This window comes from Odocoileus virginianus, chromosome 22, assembly GCF_023699985.2.
Source record: "Odocoileus virginianus isolate 20LAN1187 ecotype Illinois chromosome 22, Ovbor_1.2, whole genome shotgun sequence".
NCBI classification, from domain to species: domain Eukaryota; kingdom Metazoa; phylum Chordata; class Mammalia; order Artiodactyla; family Cervidae; genus Odocoileus; species Odocoileus virginianus.
In genome coordinates, this window is record NC_069695.1 from 14472714 (window position 1) to 14495342 (window position 22629).

General features: G+C 41.8%; 1 protein-coding gene across 2 annotated transcripts in view; it reads right to left on the minus strand.

Annotated features, from left to right (window-relative positions):
- The window catches only part of SLC14A2 (solute carrier family 14 member 2), a 65490-nt gene that overhangs the window by 42310 nt on the left and 551 nt on the right, over window positions 1–22629 (minus strand). For both annotated transcript variants that reach the window (XM_070453039.1, XM_020870977.2), the window contains exons 2-4: window positions 11114–11294; window positions 9942–10131; window positions 3630–3758 (exon numbers count right to left, since the gene is read on the minus strand). In XM_070453039.1, coding sequence (XP_070309140.1) covers window positions 3630–3758; window positions 9942–10131; window positions 11114–11294 — 500 coding nt within the window. The remainder of the gene's footprint in view (window positions 1–3629; window positions 3759–9941; window positions 10132–11113; window positions 11295–22629) is intronic.

The window sequence follows — 22629 nt, forward strand, 5'->3', positions numbered from 1 at the left end:
GCCTTTTCATATAATAGAGTGTTCCCGCTCTCTTATCAGGCTATTTCTTTTTCTTGTGCTTTGGGATCCAGCCTGTCTCAAAGTCTTGGTTCCTGCAATTCTGTCCTTTCTCTTTTGCAGCTTCAACCTCTCCTTTTTCTCCAGGTCACCCTCATAAATACATAACGTGCTCCAGTGCGTGTGTGCTCAACTGCTCAGTCGTGTCCAACTCTTTGCGACCCCATGGACTGTAGCCTGCCCCAGGGTCCTCTGTCAGTGGGATTTTCCAGGCAAGAATACTGGCGTGGCTTGCCACTTCCTACTCCAGGGGGGTCTTCCTTCCCCAGGGATCCAACCCGGGTCTCCTGTGGCTCCTGCATTGCAGCTGAATTCTTTACCCCTGAGCCACCTGGGAAGGCCAAAGTGCTCTTGCACCTCGTGATATAAAGGTCTTCCCCCTTTAACCTGATTTCTGCTCCAGCTATTGCCCCATTTCTCTGCCCCCTGGACAGCAATACTCAGGACTAGTCTGTCTTTGCTGTCCCCAGTCTTTCTCTTCCCGTTCTTTACTGAACCCACTCCTATCAGGTATATGTTCTCCCCACGCCATGGAAATGGCTCTTGTCCAGCTCACAGATGCCATCTCTCTTGCTGAATCCATGGTCAATCTCCGCCCCTTTCATCTGACAGTTGGATCCTCAACCCTTGCATCAGGGAATGAGACCCTTCTGTCAGGGCTACCACGACACTGCACTTAGTTGCTCCTACAGGAGCTCCTCAAGTCCCCTTTGGAGGTCCTTCCCCTCTTCTGCCAGACATCTAAAGGTTGGAGGATCCTACAGCTCTGTCTTGAGTCTTCTCTGTTTGAATCCTCTCTTTCTGTGTGACTGTCTTTAGTCTCCAGGATGAAGCATCTTCTATATGCTACTATTTTGTAATCTTGACCAGATCACTAAGTTCCAGATTTGCACATCCAATTTCTTTTTCAGCATCTCTACTCAGAAGGCTGAAGTTTAATGTGTCCAAACAGAACTCTTGATTTGTGTCCTGTCCCCCACCACCAATTTTTTTTTTCCTGCCTTTTCCATTAGCCCAAGTTCTCACGCAGATTATAGGAGCATACTGAGTCTTCTTTCCTCCCTACCTCATCACACTCCACAGCCTCCCAGAATGTCCTGTTGCCTTCACCTTCCTTAAAATATACCCCAAGCCTAGCCACTTCTCATCACCTTCATGGACATGGCTCTAGTCAAAGCATTTCTGTCCTCTGTGGGTTATTGCAGCAGACTCCTAACTACACTTCCAGCATCCATGGCTGTTCCAGCTAAAATCCACTCTCTACACTGCAAGGAGAGAGATTTGTTTAAATTTATCCACATCCTTTCACTCCTCTGCTTAAAGCCCTTTAACTGCTTCTCACCAGAGCTGTAGTAAAAATCGAAAAGCTTACTGGAGAGGTACAAACTATTAGGTACAAAGTAAGCTACAAGGATATATTTGCAACACAGGGAATATAACCAATATCTTATAATATTTATAAATGGAATATAATCTTTAAAAATTGTGAATCACTATATTGCACACCTGTAACTTATATAACATTGTACAGCAACAACATTTCAATTAATAAAAAGGCTCCCTGGAGTCACGTGGTGCATGGGGTATGGCCCTCATTACTTTCCCTCTCCTGCCACCCCTGCTTCATTCACTGGGCTTCAGCCCCTCTGGTCTTGCTTCTTGAACACATCATGCTTCTTTAGCTGGAATTTTTTCACATGCTGCTGGTTCTGCCTGTGATTTCAAATGGCAGGTACACTCTTGTCATTTAGGTGACTGTTTAAATATTCCCTCTGCAAAGTGGCCTTCCCTGATCATGCAAGTCTGGACCACTCTTTCCCATTTGCCCCGTTTGGCTTTCCTTAAAGCACTTATCACATCTTGAAAGGATCTTTTTAATGAACAATTTATGAATTTATTTCTTTCTTTGCCAAGAAGAATGTAAGCTCCCAGAGGATGGAGACCTCCTCTTGCTCACAGCTGTCCCCACCATCTAGAATAGTCCCCGGACAATGAAGGCCCTCACCAAATTGTAGCTTGTCTGGTAACTCTGGCAATACTAGTCCCTGCCCTGTGGACTGGGTTCTAGGGCTGCATGAATGGATTAGTGAAGTGCCAGGGTAGTAACAGAGAGATCGGCCGCAGCAGGTGCTCAATTTTTTTTTTTTCATGTTAAATTGGGATGTGAGGGTGAGGTCACTGTAGACACACTTGCACCCATTGCCCCATGGCTTAAGGGCTTTTGTAGTTATAAACCAAATGGATGCAAATGAAGACAGGCCCTCCTCCTTCTGCGACGCGGCATGTGGGGGGCATTAAGAAAATCACCACAGAACTGGCTGCCTTAGCATTTTGTCTTGATACATTAAGGAGGAAATCCTAAGAAGAAATGTAAATTGCCCAGAATGCTTAATGTTGTAATTTATTTGCAAACACTACTAAAAAGTACCGGAACAGCACTTAAACTAAATTAAACTAACTGGTTTTAGTAACTCCCGACTTTGAAACCAGAGAAAGATGTTAAAAATCAGACAGCATGTCGGAGAGTTGTAGGGCTCAGGGAATAGGGCACACGGGCTCCCCTGAGGCTTTTAGTCACTGCGCGGGTGTGGGTGTGGGTGTGACCAGCGTCAGTGGGTGTGAAGCTACAGACCCACTGCAGGTTCAAGTGAACTGGGCATCACGTGTGTAAAAGGCCTATTTGTTTCTAACACCCTTCATCTTGACTTTATTTTGAAGAATGAGGCGATCGCACAGCAAGACCTCAACCGATGCTTCTTGTTCAAAGCTTCTTGTTCTATGCTTTAAACAGAGACATTTTGTTCCAAGCAAGCTCTCTGATTCTGTTAGAAGCAAAATTTCAGTTTTTGGGTCTTGGTTAGGCCACTGGATAGATGATTCTCATGCAGCCTGGAGTTGAATAGTGCAGACTCTGGGTTTATCATCTGGGGTAGGTTACGCTGCCTCTGCATGCCTTTCCTTCCCTTCTGTAAACTGGGGACAGTAACAGTCCTCCCTTGCCTAGCACTGTGCCAGGCACTTAGAAAATACTTGGTAAGTGTTAGCCCTCATTAGCAAGCCTATCATAAAGAGGAGTTACCAGCACAGTAAAACCTATGTGGTGGACTTCCCTGGTGGTCCAGTGGTTAAGAATTCACCTGCCAATGCAGGGGACAAGGGTTCAATCCCGGGTCCGGGAAGATTCCACGTGCGGTGGGATAACTGAGCCTGTGCTACAACTGCTGAGGCTCACACGCTCTGGAGCCTACTTTCTACGACCGGAAAAGCTACCACAATGGAATCCCACATATGGTGATGAAGAGTGGTCCCCACTCGCCATATCTGTAGAAACCTGTGTCCAACAAAGACTCGGCAGAGCCATGAAGAAATAGCCAATATGAAAAAAATGTGGCATTTGGCCTTTGAAAGTTCCCTATTATTCCCAACTCAAAATGACCCCCTCGTGGTACAACTGAACTCATGGACTTTTGGGAGACAAGCCAGCCTTTGAAGACACTGGTTCCCCTGCCAGTGTCAGACACAACGCCTTGGGTCCCTGTAGGTGTGTAAGCAGAAGGAAGGAGGTGTCTCACCAGGACATAGCTGTGAGGGTCACAGGAAGCAGAAGCCACCAGTAATAGTCTAACTTCTCAGAGAACACTGCTATCAGCATTCCCACCAGCATCCCGTTGTACCCATGCAGACCCGAGGCAATGGCGGCCCTGGGGGTGAAAACACAGTTACTGTGTAAATTTAGTGGCACTCACTGGGCCCATTCCTGGTGCTCACAGAAAAAAATCAGCTCAATTGATGAATATTGGGTAGTCACATTGCTGCCGGTATCTTTCTAGATCACACACACACACACACACACACACACCGTGATTACATTCGCTGATCTAGAATTAAATGATGCACTTTGTGTCTAAACTCTCTTTTGAAGTCAGGGGAGTCTACGCTCCTTGATACAGAGGGAAATCTAATAGAAACCTGATACCAGGAAGGTGTATGTGTGTGTGTGTGCACATGCACGCATGCGTGTGTGAAAGAGGGCAGGAGGAAGAAGGAGGGAGGCAGGGAGGAGAGCGTGTGTTCTGACTGTGCTGTGTGACATTGTGATTTTTCTGACATTGAGTGCTTTCTCCTGTCTGAGGTTGTCCCCAGACTTGACGAGGGGTGTTAACTGTGATGTCCACACTCCTCCCCATACTCGGCATGGTAGGGGGACCCAGAGATCCCAGAGAATCCAAGCTCTGCCTCCTTCTGCTTCATCAGAGGTGTCTGTGTGTACCCAAACTCTCCCTGATCTGAGTGAACTCTGACCTTGACCCTTCCCGTTGCTCTGCTGGGCAAGGGATGAGACTGGGCAAATTGCATTGCAAACCCCCCACAGAGAATGAGATTTGTGTGCCGTGGTCTCCCCTGCCCTCTATTGAAACTTCATGGGGCAACGCTCATCTGATGTGAGTGTCAACAGCAGTCAATAGTGTCTGTACAAGGACAGTTGTTGAATGGATGTGAGTGCATGTTAAATCCTACCAGGTACTGACTGTTTCATAGGCAGAGGCATCTGGAAGCATCATGTCCTGTGATGGAGGGAGGGTGCTCTGACCAGAGGAGGCTCCTGCCTGGCAGAGGCCATGGCTTGGGTCTAGAACAGGGGGACCTCCAGTTCTGGAGTGAGCAGGAGATCAGCTCAGCTAGATTAGGGGAGTGGGAGGCAGGGGAGAGGGTGGGAAAGCATATCTAGACAGTGTCTAACAAGAGAAGCTGAACATGGGGCACTTGTGTGGGGACTCTTGTATGGGATTTGGGACAGCTGGGTCTTTAGCTGCTCCTGGGAGCAGGCAGGCGGCTGAGAAATAGCAGGGTGAACTCCAAAGACCATTTGAGTTCAGAGTCTCCTCAGGACTAGAATAACTACCTGAGAAACCTATGTTTTGGGGAAAAAAATCTTTATCTTTAAGGGTGTTTACATTTTCTCCATATTTTCTCATTTCTGTTCCATGTGAGAATTTAGTATTGTTTTAGTTTTAATAGCAGCTGATTTGGGAAAACTGAGCAGAGACCATTGACCCATATTGGAAGGAGGGTGTATAGGCGCAGCAGGAATCAAAGGAAGGAACTCAGGGGAGATAAAATTAGGGGGGGCATTTAAGGGCTGCCTCCACAGTTGTCATTCCCCATGGTAAGTCCCCTTCCCTGGACCCTTCTATAGCAAAGCTTTTGTGGCTTCTGGTTTGACTGTCAAAAGGAAACCCATCACCTTACATCCCTGCCCTGACCATCAAAAATATAAAATTAGGATCAATCTTAGTGCCCCCAAAGACCTTCATTAGAATGACGTTCTTCCAGGACGCTGTGGCACTAGTGCTGCTGAACTTGAGGCTGCCGTGGTAAAGTGGCTTCTTGGACTAGTGGGGGTGGGGTAGGAGAAGTATGGATTGGGGAGTGGGTGTGGGGGGAGGAAGGAGTGGTGGGCAGGGAGAAGGGGTGTAGGGGGGAGTGGGGATAGGCTGATAGGCATGGTGGAGGGGAGCAGTGGAGGTCATGACTAGGATATGCAGCTACATCAGTGGTTTCTTGGGGACCGTGGTGAAGCTGGGGCTTCTTGGAATGATGTGTGTATGGAAGTCATGTAGGGTGCTTAGAGCTTTGAGCCTATGATGTAGAATCTGTCACTGACCTTCCAGAAACGAAGTTGGAGTCTTTGCTAGACACCGTGGTACAATATGGAACATCTGAGATGGAATTCTTGTTCTCAACATAGACAGTGAGAGCAGACTCAGAAAGCAGAGAAACATCCCATATGGTATGGGGGTATATTCTGTGATTGTTCAAAGAGAAAGGAGGGTTCAGAGAGCACTGGGATAGTCAGGGGTGGCTCCCTGGAGGAGGAGGGATTTGCAGGAGGTAGAATTAGATTTTATAGTGGAGGTGATGAAATAGATTCTAGGGATTAGATTTGGTAGACAGAGTGCCTGAAGAACTATGAACAGAGGTTTGTAACATTATTTAGAAGGCAGTGACCAAAACCATCCCTAAGAAAAAGAAATGCAAGAAGGCAAAGTGGTTGTCTGAAGAGGCTTTACAAATAGCTGAGAAAAGAAGAGAAGCAAACAACAAGGGAGATAGGGAAAGATATACCGAACTGAATGCAGAGTTCCAGAGAACAGCAAGGAGAGATAAGAAGGGCTTCTTAAATGAACAATGCAAAGAAATAGAGGAAAACAATAGAATGGGAAAGACTGGAGATTTCTTCAAGAGAATCGGAGATATCAAGGCAATATTTCATATCAGGAAGGGCACCAAAAAGGACAGAAAGGGTAAGGACCTAACAGAAGTAGAAGAGATTAACAACACGTGGCAAGAATATGCAGAAGAACTACAGAAGAAAGGTCTTAATAATTTGGATAACCATGATGGTTATCACCTAGAGCCAAACATTCTGGAGTGTGAAGTCAAGTGGGCCTTAAGAAGCATTACTAAGAACAAAGCTACTGGAAGTAATGGAATTCTAGCTGAGCTATTTAAAATACTAGAAGATGATGCTATTAAAGTGCTGCACGAAATATGCCAGCAAATTTGGAAAACTCAGCTGAGGCCACGGGATTGGAAGAGGTCAGTTTTCATTCCAAACCCAAAGAAGGGCAATACCAAAGAATGTTCACACTACTGTACTATTGTGCTCATTTTACATGCTAGGATGGTTATGCTCAAAATCCTCTAAGCTGGGCTTCAGCAGTATGTTGACTGAGAACTTCCAGATGTACAAGCTGGATTTAGAAAGGCAGAGGAATCGGAGATCAAATTGCCAACATTTGGTGGATCATGAAGAAAGCAAGGGAGTTCCAGAAAAACATCTACTTCTGCTTCATTGATTATGCTAAAGACTTTGACTGTGGATCACAACAAAATACAAAGAATTCTTAAAGAGATGGGAGTACTAGACCACCTTACTTGTCTCCTGAGAAACCTGTATGAGGGTCAAGAAGAAACAGTTAGAACTGGATATGGAAAACTGACTGGTTCAAAATTGGGAAAGGAGAATGACAAGTCTGTATATTGTCACCTTGCTTATTTATATGCAAAGTACATCATGTGAAATGCTGGGCTGGATGAATCACAAGCGGGAATAAAGATTGCTGGTAGAAATATCAACAACCTCAGATACAAAGATGATACTACTCGAATGGCAGAAAGTGAAGAGGAACTAAAGAGCCTCTTGATGAGGGTGAAAGAGGAGAGTGAAAAGGCTGACTTGAAACTCAGCATTCAAAAAACTAAGATCATGGCATCTGGTTCCATCACTTTGTGGCAAATAGAAGGGGAAAAAGTAGAAGCAGTGTAAGATTTTATTTTCTTGGGCTCCAAAATCACTGTGGACTGCCCTTTCCAATCACTTTAATGACTGCAGCCATGAAATGAAAAGAAGCTTGCTTGCTAGAAGGAAAGATATGACAAACCTAGGCAGCATATTAAAGAGCAGAGAAATCAGCTTGCAACAAAGGCCCATATAGTCAAAACTGTGGTTTTTCCAGTAGTCATGTACAGATGTGAGAGTTGGACCATAAAGAAGACAAAGCATCAAAGAATTGATGCTTTCAAATTGTGCTGGAGAAGACTCTTGAAAGACCCTTGGACTGCAAGGAGATCAAATCAGTCAATCTTAAAGGAAATCAACCCTGAATATTCTTTGGAAGGACTTGTGTTGAATCTGAAGAGTCAATGCTTTGGCCATCTAATTCGAAGAACTGACTCATTGGAAAAGACCCTGATGCTGGGAAAGACTGAGGGCAAAAGGAGAAGGGGGCAACAGAGGATGAGATGGTTAGATAGCATCACCAACTCAGTGGACATGAATTTGAGCAAGCTCTGGGAGACAGTGAAGGACAGAAGCACCTGGTGTGCTGCAGTCCGTGGGGTCACAAAGAGTCAGAAATGACTTTAGTGACTGAACGGCAACAACAGGATTAGATAGGCAGAAGCAAACGCTCTCAGTTGGGAAGAGTGTGATGCTGTGTGGTAGGTTGGGTGAGGCCCGTCAGAGAAGGCTTTGGAATCCAGCTGAGGGATTGGGTTTTTACCTAATGCGCTCTTGTCTTAGATTCTTAATCAGGATATTTGGGAAGATTAGGCAGACAAGGTGTGTGTTTCCCTTGTAAAACTGGGAGCAAAAAAAATCCATGGAGCAACTCTTTGAATGACTTGGCAAGTTTTCCAGTGGATTATGGCCAGCAGGGAAGGGGGAGAATCAAACTGTCAGAGCAGGAAGGGACCTGGGCTTCTTGAAGATGACCTGTAGGTTGGCTAGATGGAATTCACCTCAGGGGATTTTTGGCAAACAATGATGGAGCAGAAAGATAAGAGCTGATCTGTCAGAGGCCAGTTATGTGTCAGCTGCTGTGAGGCTTTAGGTAAGTGGCAGCAAAGAATAGGGAATCCAGTGCTAGAAGCCGAGACACAGATCCGCTGAAGTGCATTTCTCCTGTCACTCACCAGAACCACACCCCAAAGAATTCAGCCTCTCATCCATCTGACCTGGAATGGCCTCCCAGCTAGAGCTGGCGTGTGCCTTGGTGGAGCTGGAATGTCGGTGGCTGGAGGAGTGTGGCACTGGTTACAACACAAGCAACTTGGATCATTCCCCAGGCTCTGGGGTCACCAGAGGCCTCTGGTTCTGCTGTCCACTCTGTCCATGTGCCAGGCGGAGTAGCCACATGTCTAAATCTGAGCCCTGCCACCCATTGTCCTTGGCACCATCCGTGAGCAACTCCCAGCCTCCTTTCTCACTTGCAAAATGTGAACGCTTTTTTCTCCAGGTGATTCACTGCTTTGTGAAGTGGCAGGAAGAACCACAGGTAACAAGGCAAGAAGGTGTTTTTCAATCTTTGACAGTACTCCACAGTAAGGAAGGAATGTATTTTGTAGTATGACCCAGTTTCTCTCTCTCTCTCTCTCTCTCTCACACACACACATAACATGACTGAAACAAAAATTTCACAAACTAATACTTTACCTTTACTACATATGGATCACTCGAATCTGTTTTATTTTATTCTGTTATTTTAATTAAAAAATTTTTTTAAAATGCTGCTGACCATTCATGATATGTGAGTGGATTTGTGACCCCAAATTAAAAAAAAATTGAGGACATGGGCATTCCTAAACCTCTCTGGTCATCAGAAGCACTCAGGAGAATCTTATTTAAAACACCATCCTCACATCCAGATCCGCTGAAAGGGAACGTCTCTGGGAAGGAGGGAGAATGGGGGGAGGTGAGAAATTTCTTAACAATCACTCCAGGTGATTCTGGCCATCAGGAAAGTTTGGGAACCATAACTTATGGCAAAGGTCAGTTTAATAAAATGCTACTTATTTTTACTGGAATTTGTGGCCCCTGGTGCAGAGCTGGTCGCTCCCCCAGCCTGCCACTGTGCTTCCCGGCTCCTGTTTATTCCCTTCTCCAAACCACCCCGGCTCTACCTTCTTGCCCGCTGGCCTTCCACTCTCCCACCTCAGCGCTACGAGTTCAAAGCTGCCCTCTCTAACCTTCCCAGCACATAGAGATGTCTGCTTGCTCTGAACTCTCCAGTATGTATACTGCCTAGTATTATTCAGAGACATATCTTGTCTGTTAGTTGTATTGCATTGTAGGCCCCATGAAGGAAGAACAGCTGCACCTGCCTTTGAGGGAATGTTTCCAGAAGGTTCTACAGTCAAATGGAGCCTGGCGCTGTCACTTGCTGTGAGCACACTGTGTGAAGAACTCCAGTGACATGTTCAAAGGTGATTCTCAGGAAACTGGTTGGCTAATACTAGGATACAGTTGGCTGGTCACTCAAGTAGTTACTTCTCCACCTCTCTACTCTGAGAACCCAAGACCCGCATACAGAGGAACTCACCTGTCCTGGCTCAAGATGAGGGCAGTTAAAGTTGACACCACGGTCCCCAGACCTCCTGTAATCATCCACCAGGGGTTCTGGATCAGGAGCCCTATGAAGATGATGAACCCACTGAGAGGGTTGTTGGCAAACATCACCTGAGCGGCCCCCCTCAGAACCCAGTCTGTGAACTGGAAGGCCAGGGGTTTATCTGAAAGAGATAGGCAGAGTCATCAGCAGGGTTGCGCCTGTGCTTCCCCGCCGGAGCGCTGGTTGGCGTGGCAAGCAAAGCAGACAGGGGCGCACTAGTGGGGTCATTTCCTCCCATCCCTCCTGGCGCCCAGCCTGAGCCTCGGAGGGGCCTGGCAGTCAGTCCACAGTGGGTGCAGTTCTGCCGTACAGACTGAGCGCCATGCTGAGACCAAGTTAATGCTGTTCCAGCCATCAGCTTGGTTGGCAAGGAAGCCCCAGGAACATTCCAAGGGAAATTTATTGGTCCAAAGGAAGAGGTGGGGAGGGAAAGAAAGTCTTGTTGTGTAGAACTCTATGGCTCAGTTGAGGGCTGGTATCTGAGCAGGAAAGAAACTGGTGTGGAGGGGAGAGAAAGCTGGGAAAGAAACGATTTTAGCCCAGCTGTGAAATTAGCATTGAGTTATGCATTGACACTGAAGATTGACATCTGTTCTGTCTCATTCTCTGGTTTGGTTTCCAGGACAACCTATACAAGTGGGGGGCAGGAGGGGGAAGGGAGGGTGGGGGCTATTTGTTGCAACATTAGTTAAGGGAAACTGGGAGATGAATGATGTTAAAAGGAAAGAACCTGGAACACTGCGGAGGGTGAGGCCCATATTTTCTTGGCACATAAAAAACGACTGTGGAATAAGGGAAGGAATGACCATTTAGCTTGTTAGAAAATGGCTTACATGTTGCTACTATGGTTGCCCCATATCTATGCCAGGTAGGAGTGAAGCGCTGGCAAAGAGCCAAAATCAGTGAAATGCACTGAATTCTGAAATCATGGGAATTCAGATGGTAGGATACATTATGCTCCCTGGAGCCAGCTTGGGGCCGCAACACCTCGAATGTGGGGACCTGCCATGGGTAAGTGAGGGAGCAGCTTCCCCAGTCCAAGCCAGGGGGAGTGTAGGCTCCCTGGCCTGGCCCGGCTGCTTCGTCCCTGGACATCCGCCTACCTTTCAGCCAGCTCCTGTACTCTTTCATCTCGCCTGTGAGGTAGCCCACTGCCTGGAAGAGACCGATGCCCCCTTGGCCTGCAGGGCCCTGGGGGGCTGCCCCACTTTCTCTTCGTGTATCCTTTTCATTGGGTTTTTCAATCTTCACAATGTGGCTTTCTTCGTTGGATGACCGGAGACCCTTTCAGGAAAAGCCATGATAAAACATTAAATAACAGAGCTTTTTGAGAGCAGGGTCATTTGGGGCTAGGGAAGATTGTCAGATTTTTTTTTTTTTAATAAAGATAGGGGATTATGAGATAAATGTCCATTGTGCAATGCTGTCTAGAGTGCTTCATGTAGGCCTGCCCATCCCAGGACTGCTACACATTCCTCATAGCAGGGTTCTTAACTTTGTGTGTCCATGGATCCCTTTTGGTAGTTTGGCAAGCCTGTGGACTTCTTTCTAGAATGTTTGTAAATGCATGAAATGAGATTGCAATGAAAACCAATTATATTGAAATGCAGTTATCACAATATTTTAAAAACCCGATGTGCATATAGGGGCAGTAGATCCAATACCAATACTGATTATAATTCCAAGGTAGAGATGAGTGAATATGTCAACTCAGGACAACTCTCTAGGGCCATTCTAGCTCCAGAACTCACTGTAGGATCACCCAAGACCTTTACTGTGACTACATCACAGCTCAACTTTGGCCCAGTCCTCCTGCTTTCAGTTCTTTACAAGTATCGACCCAAGGACAGACCCCAGTATACTTCTTAGATCCATGTCTCCATCTTGGAGTTAGTGTTCTAGGAGAACCCAGTCTGTGGCAATGACAAAAATCCCAGGTACTACTGATGTGGCTGTTGTTCATTGCTTATATTTGTCATTGAAGTAAATGCTAAAGTTCACTGGAGGTTAGTGAAAATAAAGGTAAATTCTTTTCTCCTTCTAAGTTCCATCCATCCATGAACCCTTGGATCAGGACTCCTTGCTCTAAAACTATCCCTTCCAATATAATAACCAGTTGGACATATGACTCTTGGCACTTAAAATGTGGCTAATCTGAATGGAGATGTGCTCAAGTAGGTTTTGAAAACTTAGTATGAAAAACAAATGTATAAAAGACCTCAATGATACTTTCTATTGATTATATATTAAAATGATGATATATTCATATGTATTAAGTTAAATAAAACTTATTTATTCAAATAATATTATTTACTCAAATAATTTCACTTGTAATGAGCTGTTTGTATAGTTTAGAGATTAATGTACTTTAGAGCACATCCCAATTTAGATTAGTCACAGTTCAACATCACAAAAACAAACAATCCAATTAAAAAATAGGCCAAAGATATAAAAAGACATTTTTCCATAGAAGACATATAGATGGCTAAAAGGCACATAAAATATGCTCAGCATCACTAATTATTAGAGAAATGCAAATCAAGACTACAATGAGGTAGCACTTCACACCAGTCAGAATGTCCATTATCAAAAAGTCTATGAACAATAAATGCTGGAGAAGGTGTAAAGAAAAAGGAACCCTCCTACACTCTTGGTGGGAATGTAAATTGGTACAGTCACTATGTAGAAAAACTAAAGACAGGGCTACCATATGATCCAGCATTCTGACTCCTAGGCATACATATGGGGAAAAACACAATTTGAAAAGATACTTGCATCCCAATGTTCATTGCAGCACTATTTACAATAGTCAGACTATGGAAACAAGCTAGGAGTCCATCAATTGGACAGATGAACTGATAAAGAAAATGTGGTGTATTTATACAATGGACTATTACTCAGCCATGAAAAGAATGAAATCATGCCATTTTCAGCAACATGGGGACCCAGAGATTATCATACTAAATGAAGTAAGCCAGTCAGAGAAAGACAAATATCATATAATATTCCTTATATGTGGAATCTAAAAAAATGGTACAAAGAAACTTATATACAAAATAGAAACGGACCCACAGACCTAGAAAACAAACATGTTACAAAGGGGAAAGAGGAGGGAGGGATTATTACTTTGGGATTAACATATACACACTACTATATAAAAAATAGATAAACAACAAGGACCTACTATATAGCACAGGGAACCATACTCAATATTTTACAAAATATTGCAATAACTTATCAGGGAAAAGAATCTGAAAAAGAACACACACACACACACACACACACACACACACACACATATAACTGAATCACTTTGCTGTACATCTGAAACTAATACATTGTAAATCAGCTATACGTCTATAAAAAATAAAGTGATTTTATCTACTTTTATTTTTACTTTTAAAACATAACAATATAAATTTAAACTTTTATGTGTGGCTCACATTATGTTTCTATTGTACTCTAATGGTCTACAGATTTCTCTAACCTTCTCAAGGCATCAAAACTTAAATGTCCTGAGGATGTCAGTAGAAAGGATGAACTGAGGCCCCCTCAAATTCTCTCCTCCATTAAGGCAATGAGAACACTGGGAAAAAATGTGACTGAAGTGGAGGGAAACAAGAAGCTAATAAAAAGCTTAAAAGGAAAAACTAGGATGTCCAAAGGGGCTTTAAAATGTGTGGGCGTATGCCTTGCTAATCTCTGGAATTCTGCATTCAGTTTGGGTATATCTTTCCCTATCTCCCTTGCCCTGCACTTCTCTTCTTTCCTATTTGTAAAGCCTCCTCGGATAACCACTTTGCCTTCTTGCATTTCTTTTTCTTTGGATGGTTTTGGTCACTGCCTCCTGTACAATGCTATGAACCTCTGTTGATAGTTCTTCAGGCACCCCGTCTACCAAATCTAATCCCTTGAATCTATTTGTCACGTCCACTGATTTTAATCATATCTGAATGGTCTAGTGGTTTTTCCTACTTTCTTCAATATAAGTCTGAATTTTTCAATAAAAAAAACTCATGTTCTGAGCCACAGTCAGCTCCATTGTTGATGGGCATACAATATATAAAGATGTCATGTTGTACACTAACAGCATGAAGGGGAGAAGGCAACGGCACCCCACTCCAGTACTCTTGCCTGGGGAATCCCATGGATGGAGGAGCCTGGTAGGCTGCAGTCCGTGGGGTCGCTAAGAGTCAGACACGACTGAGCGACTTCACTTTCACTTTTCACTTTCATGCATTGGAGAAGGAAATGGCAGCCCACTCCAGTATTCTTGCCTGGAGAATCCCAGGGACGGGGGAGCCTGGTGGGCTGCCGTCTATGGGGTTTCATAGAGTCAGACACGACTGAAGCAACTTAGCAGCAGCAGCAACAGCCCAAAGGTGATATGGATAGAATTATATAGTAACATAGCTTTGGATAATATTGTAATTAAGTTGAATTTAATCCAAACTATATTTTTATAAATTAAGGCATTTAATTGTAATATCCAGGACAACTACTCAGAGAAAAAACTAAAACATATACATAACAATGACAGAAGAATTAAAATGATACACTAGAAAATACCTGTTTAAGATAAAAGATGGCAGTAGTGAAGTAATACATAAACAGAAAAGATATATCATGTATAGAAAGCAAATAGCAAAATGGCAGGCACAAATCCTACCTTACCAGTAACTACATTAAATGTAAATGGATTACATACTTCAGAGACAGAAATTGGCAGAACAGAATTTTAAAAGTTATACAACTATATCTTCTGTAAAAGAGATACATTTTATATTAAAAAATATAAATTGATTGTAAGGATGGAAAAATATATATTGTGGAAACAGTTAAAAAAAAAAAAAAAAACAAAGCAAAAGCTGGCGTGACTATACTAACATCAGCAAAATAGACCTTTTCCTGAGAAAAATTGTTACTAGAGAGTAAGAAAGAAAAATTTAGTAATAAAATGATCAATCTACCAAGAAAATATAATAATTATAAACACTACATGCTTAACAACAAAGCCCCCAAATTTATGAAGCAGCAGTTTTTAGAACTGATGTGAAGAAAAGTTGATTCAGTAATAATAATTGAAGCCTTCCATGCTGCATTTGAAAAAAATGATAGAATATCTAGATAGGAGATCAAGGAAATAGAAGACTTGAACAAATCTGATAAACTAGATCAAATAGAGGTAGAACACTTCACCCAACAGCAGCAGAATATACCATTTCTAGTGCACATGGAACCTTCTCTAATATAGTTCATGCTATGTGCATGTGTGATCAGTTGTGACTGACTCTTTGCAACCCCAGAGACTGTAGCCCACCAGGCTCTTCTGTTCATGGGATTTCCCAGATAAGAATGGTTGTCATTTCCTTCTCCAGGGAATGCAGGGATCGAATCCACCTCTCTTGCATTGGAAGGTGGGTTCTTTACCACTGCACCACTAGGAGGGTCTGATGCTGAAGCTGAAGCTCCAATACTTTGGCCACCTGATGCGAAGAGCTGACTTATTGGAAAGACACTGATGCTGAGAAAGCTTAAAAGCAGGAGAAGAAGGGGATGACAGAGGACAATATGGTTGGTGGCATCACTGACTCAATGGACATGAGTTTGAGCAAGCTCTGGGAGATGGTGAAGGACAGGAAAGCCTGGTGTGCTGCAGTTCATGGGGTCACAAAGACATGACTGAGTGACTGAACAACACTTGGGAAGCCCATAGACCATGCTGGGCCATAAAATAAGAAAACATTTTTATGGCTAAAAACATTAGTAAAGGGATTGAAATCATAAACAATACGTTTTCTGGTCACAGTGAAGTGAAATTAGATGGTACTGATGAAGCTATCTCCAGGGCAGCAAAGGAGATACACACAAAAAGAACAGACTTGTAGACACAGAGAGAGGAGAGAGTGGGGCAAATTGAGAGAGTAATGTTGAAACATATACGTTACCACATGTAAAATGAGATAGGCAGTGGAAATTTGGTGTATGACCCAGAGAGCTCAAATCTGGTTCTCCATGACAACCTAGAGAGGTAGGATGGGGCAGGAGGTGGGAGGGACGTGCAAGAGGGAGGGGCCATACACATACCTATGGCTGATTCATATTGACATGTTGCATAAACCAATGCAGTATTGTAAAGCAATTATCCTCCAATTAAAAGTAAATAAATTTAAATTAAGAATAGTAAAAAAAGAATCCACTGGGAAAGGATTAAAGCTAAAAATGAAAAAAAGAAAAAAGAAGTCATAGAAGAATATTTGTAAAATATGTGAAAATTAAAGAACATACTCCTACATAATCCATGGATCAAAGAGGAAATCAGAGGAGAAATTAGAAAATATTTTGAGATGATTGAAAACAAAACCGCAACACACCAAACTTATGGGATGAAGCTAAATCAGTGCATAGAGTGAAATTTATAAACATAAATACCTATGTTAAAAGAAGAACTATCTCAACAAACTAACCTTTCACTTTAAGAAATTAGAAAATAACCGCAAATTAAGCCCAAAGTGAGTGGAAGGAAGGAAGTAGTAGATTATAGTGAAAATAAATGAAATAGAGAATAGAAAAACAATATAAAAATCAATGAAACTAAAAGTCAGTTCCTTGGAAAGGTCAAAGTTGACCTTTTAATTTTAACTAGTTTGACAAAGACAAAAAAGAGAAGATTGAAGTTACTAGAATCAGAAATGGAAGAGGAGACATTACTACCAACCTTAAAGAAATGAAAAGGATTACAAAGAAGTGGGTTATAACGAAATGAATAATGGTATTCCAATAAATTAGATAACCTAGATGAACTGTATAAATTCTTATAAAGATAAAAACTACCAAAATTGAGACAGGAAGAAACAGAAAACCTGTATTGATACCAAAAAAGTAAAGCAACTGAATCAGTTAAAAACCAAGTCAAACTAAACTAAAATTTCCCACAAAGAAAAACCCATGTCCAGGTGGCTTCATCTGTGAATTGCATCAAATGTTTAAGGAATTAATTCTAATACCTTTCAAAAAGCAGAAGAGAAGAGAACATTTCTTAAGATAATCTATGAGGCTAGTATTATCCTGATGTCAAAGCCAGACAAAGACATGACAAGAAAGAAAATATAGATCAATATGCTTTATGAATATAGATGCAAAAATCCTTAACAAATACTAGCAAAACAAATCCAGTAGGATATAAAAAAGATTATGACCAAAGAGAACTCTAAGAATTTGAGACTGTTTCAACCTATAAAAACTATCAATAGATTGTTTAATAAAGAAAAACACTCACATGGTTATTTCAACAGACACAGAAAAACTATTTGAAAAATTCAACAACCTTTTCTGATAAAAGCAATCAACTAATTAGGAATATAAAGGAAGTTCCTCAACCTAATAATAAAAAACCTCAGAGCTAATATCATATTTAATAGTGAAACTGGATGCTTTCCCTCTAAGATCAGTAACAAGACAAAGATGTGTGTTCTTGTCACTGCTAATCCACATTGTACTAGAAATTTTAGCCAGAATAGTTAGGTAAGAAAAAAAAAAAAAAGACAAAAGGGAACCAAATTGGAAAGAAAGAATTTAAACTATCTCTATTTGAAGATATCCTTTTATACAGAAAACCTTGAGGAATCTACAAAAAAACAGATTTTATTTCTATACATTGACAATGAACAAACCAAACATAAAATTAAGAAGACAGTTCTATCTATGTAGCATGAAAAAGAACAAAATATTTTGGATTGAATGTAACAAAAGAGGCGTAAAACTGCACTCAAAATTACAAAACACCAATGAAAGAAATTAAAGACTTAAATAAAAAGAAAGATAGCTTATGCTCACTGACTGGATGACTTAATTTTGTTAAGATACAATATTCCCCAAACTGGTCTATAGATTTGACACAATCCCTATCAAAATGTCAGTTACCTTTTTATTTATTTATTTATTTACTTTTGTGGAGATTGAAGTTTGGATCCTCAAATTTATATTTTAGGATCCTGAAATTCAAGGATCTCAGATTAGATAAAATAATCTTGAAAAAGAAGAACAAAGTTGGATAACTCATATTTCCTGATTTCAAAACTTACTGTAAAACTCCAGTGCTCAAGGTGGTGTGGTATTGCCTTAGGAATAAACATATAAGTCGGATCCATAGAAATTAGAGCCCAGAAACAAACCCATATATTTATGGTCAATTGATTGTTGATAGGAATATCAAGACACTTCAATGGAGGAAGGATTATCTTTTTAACAATGGTGCTGGGACAAGTGGATACTCACTAGTTGAAAGATTGAAATCGGATCCCTACTCAAAATCATATACAGAAAGTAACTTAAAATGAATAAAAGACTTATATTAAGTGCTGAAACTATAAAACCATTTGATTAAAACATTGGAGCACATCTTCTGACCTTGAATAAGAAAATGGTTTCTTGGATATGACACCAAAGTATAAGCAATCAAAAAAATAGATAAATTGGACTTAATCAGAATTAAAAACTCTGTGCTTTTAAGGACATTATCAAGAAAGTGAAAGGACAACCTACAGAGTGGGAAAAATAATTTGTAAATTATATATCAGGAAAGGGCCTAATATCCAGAATATAAAAAGAATGACTACAACTCCACCATAAAAAGACAAATAACATAATTTAAAAATGAGCAAAGGACTTGAAAAAACATTTTTCCAAAGAAGATATTCAAGTGGCCAGTAAGCACATGAAAAGATGTTCCAAAATCATTTGCCATTGGTGGTGGTTTAGCCGCTTAGTCCTACTCTTGGCGACCCCAGGGACAGTAGCCCACCAGGCTTCTCTATGGGATTTCCCAGGCAAGAATACTGGAGTGGTCTGTCCTTTTCTTCTCCAGGGGATCCTCTCGACCCATGATTGAACCCATGTCTCCTCCATTGAAAGCAGTCCCCTGCATTGCAGGCAGATTCTTTACCATCTGAGCCACCAGGGAAGCCCCATTTGCTATTTGGGAAATGCTAATCAAAATCACAGTGAGCTGTCCCTTCACATTTACCTAGGCTATAATAAAAAAGACAACACAGTTTGTTGAGGAGGAAGAGTTGCTGATGAGAATAAACACTAATGTAGCCTTTTTGGAAAACAATTTGTCAGTTTCTTAAAATGTTGAATGTAGATTTACCATGTGACCCAGAAATACCGCTTCTAGGTACTCTTGCCTCGAGAACCCCATAAACAGTATGAAAAGCCAAAAAATATGAACCAGAAGATGAGCCCCTCAAGTTGGAAGGTGTCCAGTAGGCTACTGGGGAGGAGTGGAGGGCAATTACTAGTAACTCCAGAAGAATGAAGTGGCTGGGCCAAAGTAGAAACAACACTCAGTTGTGGATGTGTCTGGTGGTGAAAGTGAAGGCTGATGCTATAAAAACAATATTTGATAAGAACCTAGTGTGTTAGGTCCATGAATCAAGATAAATTGGACATGGTCAAGCAAAAGATGGCAAGAGTCAACATTGACATCTTAGGAATCAGTGAATTAAAGAATGGGAATGGGTGAGTTTAGTTCAGATGACCACTATATCTACTACTGTGGGCAAGAATCCCTTAGAAGAAATGGAGTAGCCTTCATCATCAAAAAAAGAGCCCAAGATAGGTGCAACCTCAAAAATGAAAGAATGACCTCAGTCCATTTCCAAGGCAAACCATTCAACATCACAGTAATGCAAGTCTATGCCCCAACCACTGATGCCAAAGAAGCTGAATTTGACGGGTTCTATGAAGACTTACAATATCTTCTAGAACTAACACCAAAAAAAGATGTCCTTTTCATCACTGGGCTTGGAATGCAAAAGTAGGAAATCAAGAGATACTCAGAAAAACAGGCAAGTTTTGCCTTAGAGTACAAAATGAAGCAGGGCAAAGGCTAACAGAGCTTTGGCAAGAGAACACGCTGGCCGTAGCAAATACCCTTTTCCAACAATCCAAGAGATGACTTTACACATGGACATCATTAGATGGTCAATATAAAAATCAGGTTGACTATGTCCTTTGCAGCCAAAGACAGAGAAGCTCTATATAGTCAGCAAAAACAAGACCTGTGGCTGACTGTGGCTCAGATCATGAGCTCTTTATTGCAGAATTCAGGCTTAAATTGAAGGAAGTAGGGAAAACCACTAGGCCATTCAGATATGATATAAATCAGTGGAGGTGACAAATAGATTCAAGGGATTAGATTTGGTAGACAGACTGCCTGAAGAACTATGGACAGAAATTCATAGCATTGTCCAGTAGGCAGTGACCAAAACTGCCCAAAGAAAAAGAAATTCAAGAAGGCAAAATGGCTGTCTGAGGAGGCTTTACAAATAGCTGAGGAAAGAAGAGAAGCGAAAGGCAAGGGAGATAGGGAAATATATACCCAACTGAATCCAGAATTCCAGAGAGTAGCAAGGAGAGATAAGGAAGCCTTCTTAAAGGAACAATGCAAAAAAAAATAGAGGAAAACAATAGAATGGGAAAGACTAGAGATATCATCAAGAAAATTGGAGCTATCAAGGACATATTTCTTGTAAGGATGGGCACCATAAAGAACAAAAATGGTTAGGACCTATTTGGTAGGGACAGAAGCAGAAGAGACTGAGAATAGGTGGCAAGAATACACAGAAGAACTGTACAAAAAAAGGTCTTAATGACCTGGGTAACCATGATGGTGTGGTCACTCACCTAGAGCCAGACAACCTGGAGTATGAAGTCAAGTGGGCCTTAGGAAGCATTACTAAGAACAAGGCTAGTGGAGGTGACAGAATGTCATCTGAGCTTTTTAAATGCCAAAAGGTGATGCTGCGAAAGTGTTGCACTCAGTGTGGCAGCAAATTTGGAAAACTCAGCAGTGGCCACAGGACTGGAAAAGGTGTTTTCATTCCAATCCCAAAGAAGGGCAATGCCAAAGAATGTTCAAACTACTGTACAGTTGTGCTCACTTCACATGCTGGCAAGGTTATGCTCAAAATCCTTCAAACTAGGCTTCAGCAGTATGTGAACTGAGAATTTCCAGATGTATCAGCTGGATTTAGAAAAGGCAGAGGAACCAGGTATCAAATTGCCAACATTCGGTGGATCATGGGGAAAGCAAGGGAGTTCCAGAAAAACATCTACTTGTGCTTTGTTGACTATACAACAGCCTTTGACTGCGTGGATCACAACAAACTGTGGAAAATTCTTAAAGTGATGACAGTACGGGACCACCTCACTGTCTCCTGAGAAACCTGTATGTGTGTCAAGAAGCAACAGTTAGAATCAGACATAGAAAACTGACTGGTTCAAAATTGGGAAAGGAGTGTGACACGGCTATATGCTGTCATCCTGATTATTTACCTTATATGCAGATTATATTATGTAAAATGCTAGGCTGGATGAATCACAAACTGGAATTGAGATTGCCAGGAGAATTATCAACAACTTCAGATTTGCAGATGATACTACTCAAATGCAGAAAATGAAGAAGAACTAAAGAACCTCTTGATGAGAGTGACAAAGGAGAGTGAAAAAAGCTGGATTTAAATAACATTAAAAAAGCTAAGATCATGGCATCTGGTCCCATCACTTCATGGCAAATAGAAGGTGGAAAAGTGGAAACAGTGACCAATTTCATTTTCTTGGGCTCCAAAATCATTGCAGATGGTGACTGCAGCCGTGAAATTAAAAGATGATTATTCCTGGGAAGGAAAGCTATGACAAACCTAGACAGCGTATTAAAAAGCAGAGACATCACTTTGCTGACCAAGATGTGTACAGTCAAAGCTATGGTTTTTCCTGTAGTCATGTAAGGATGTGAGAGCTGACCACAGAGAAGACTGAGTGCTGAAGAACTGATGCTTTTGAACTGTGGTGCTTGAGAAGACTCTTGAGAGTCCTTTGGACTGCAAGGAGATCAAACCAGTCAGTCCCAAAGGAAATAAACCGTGAATATTCATGGGAAAGACTGATGCTGAAGCTGAAGCTCCAGTACTTTGAGATGAGTCAGTTCATCTGACGTGAAGAACTGACTCTTTGGAAAAAGACCCAGATTCTGGGAAAGATTGAAGGCAAAAGGAGAAAGGGGTGGTAGCAGATGAAATGGTTAGATAGCATCATCGACTCAGTGCTCATGAATTTGAGCAAACTCCTGGAGTTAGTGAAGGACAGAGGAACCTGGCATGCTACAGTCCATGGGGTTGCAAAGAGCTGGACAAGACTTAAGGACTGAACAACAACAGCAAATACAATGAAATATTATTTGGCCATAAAAGGAATGATTACTGAAATAACCCAAAATATTATGCTAAATGAAAGGAACCAATCATGAAAGGCATATATTATATGATTCCATTTATATGAAATGTACAGAATGGGCAATTCTATAAATCCAGAAAGTAGAATGGTGGTTTTGCCAGGGGCTGGGAGGTGGGGAAGATGAAAGGAGGGCTGACTGTTAAGGACTATGGACTTTCTTTTTGAGGTGATAAAAATGTACTGGAATTAGATAATAATGATGTGTGCACGACCATGTAAATATGTGAAAAACCAGTGTATTGTATACTTTAAAGAGGTGAATTTTATGGTACCTGAATTACATCTCATTAAGAACCTTAACAGTCTTGGGTCCTTGGCCACT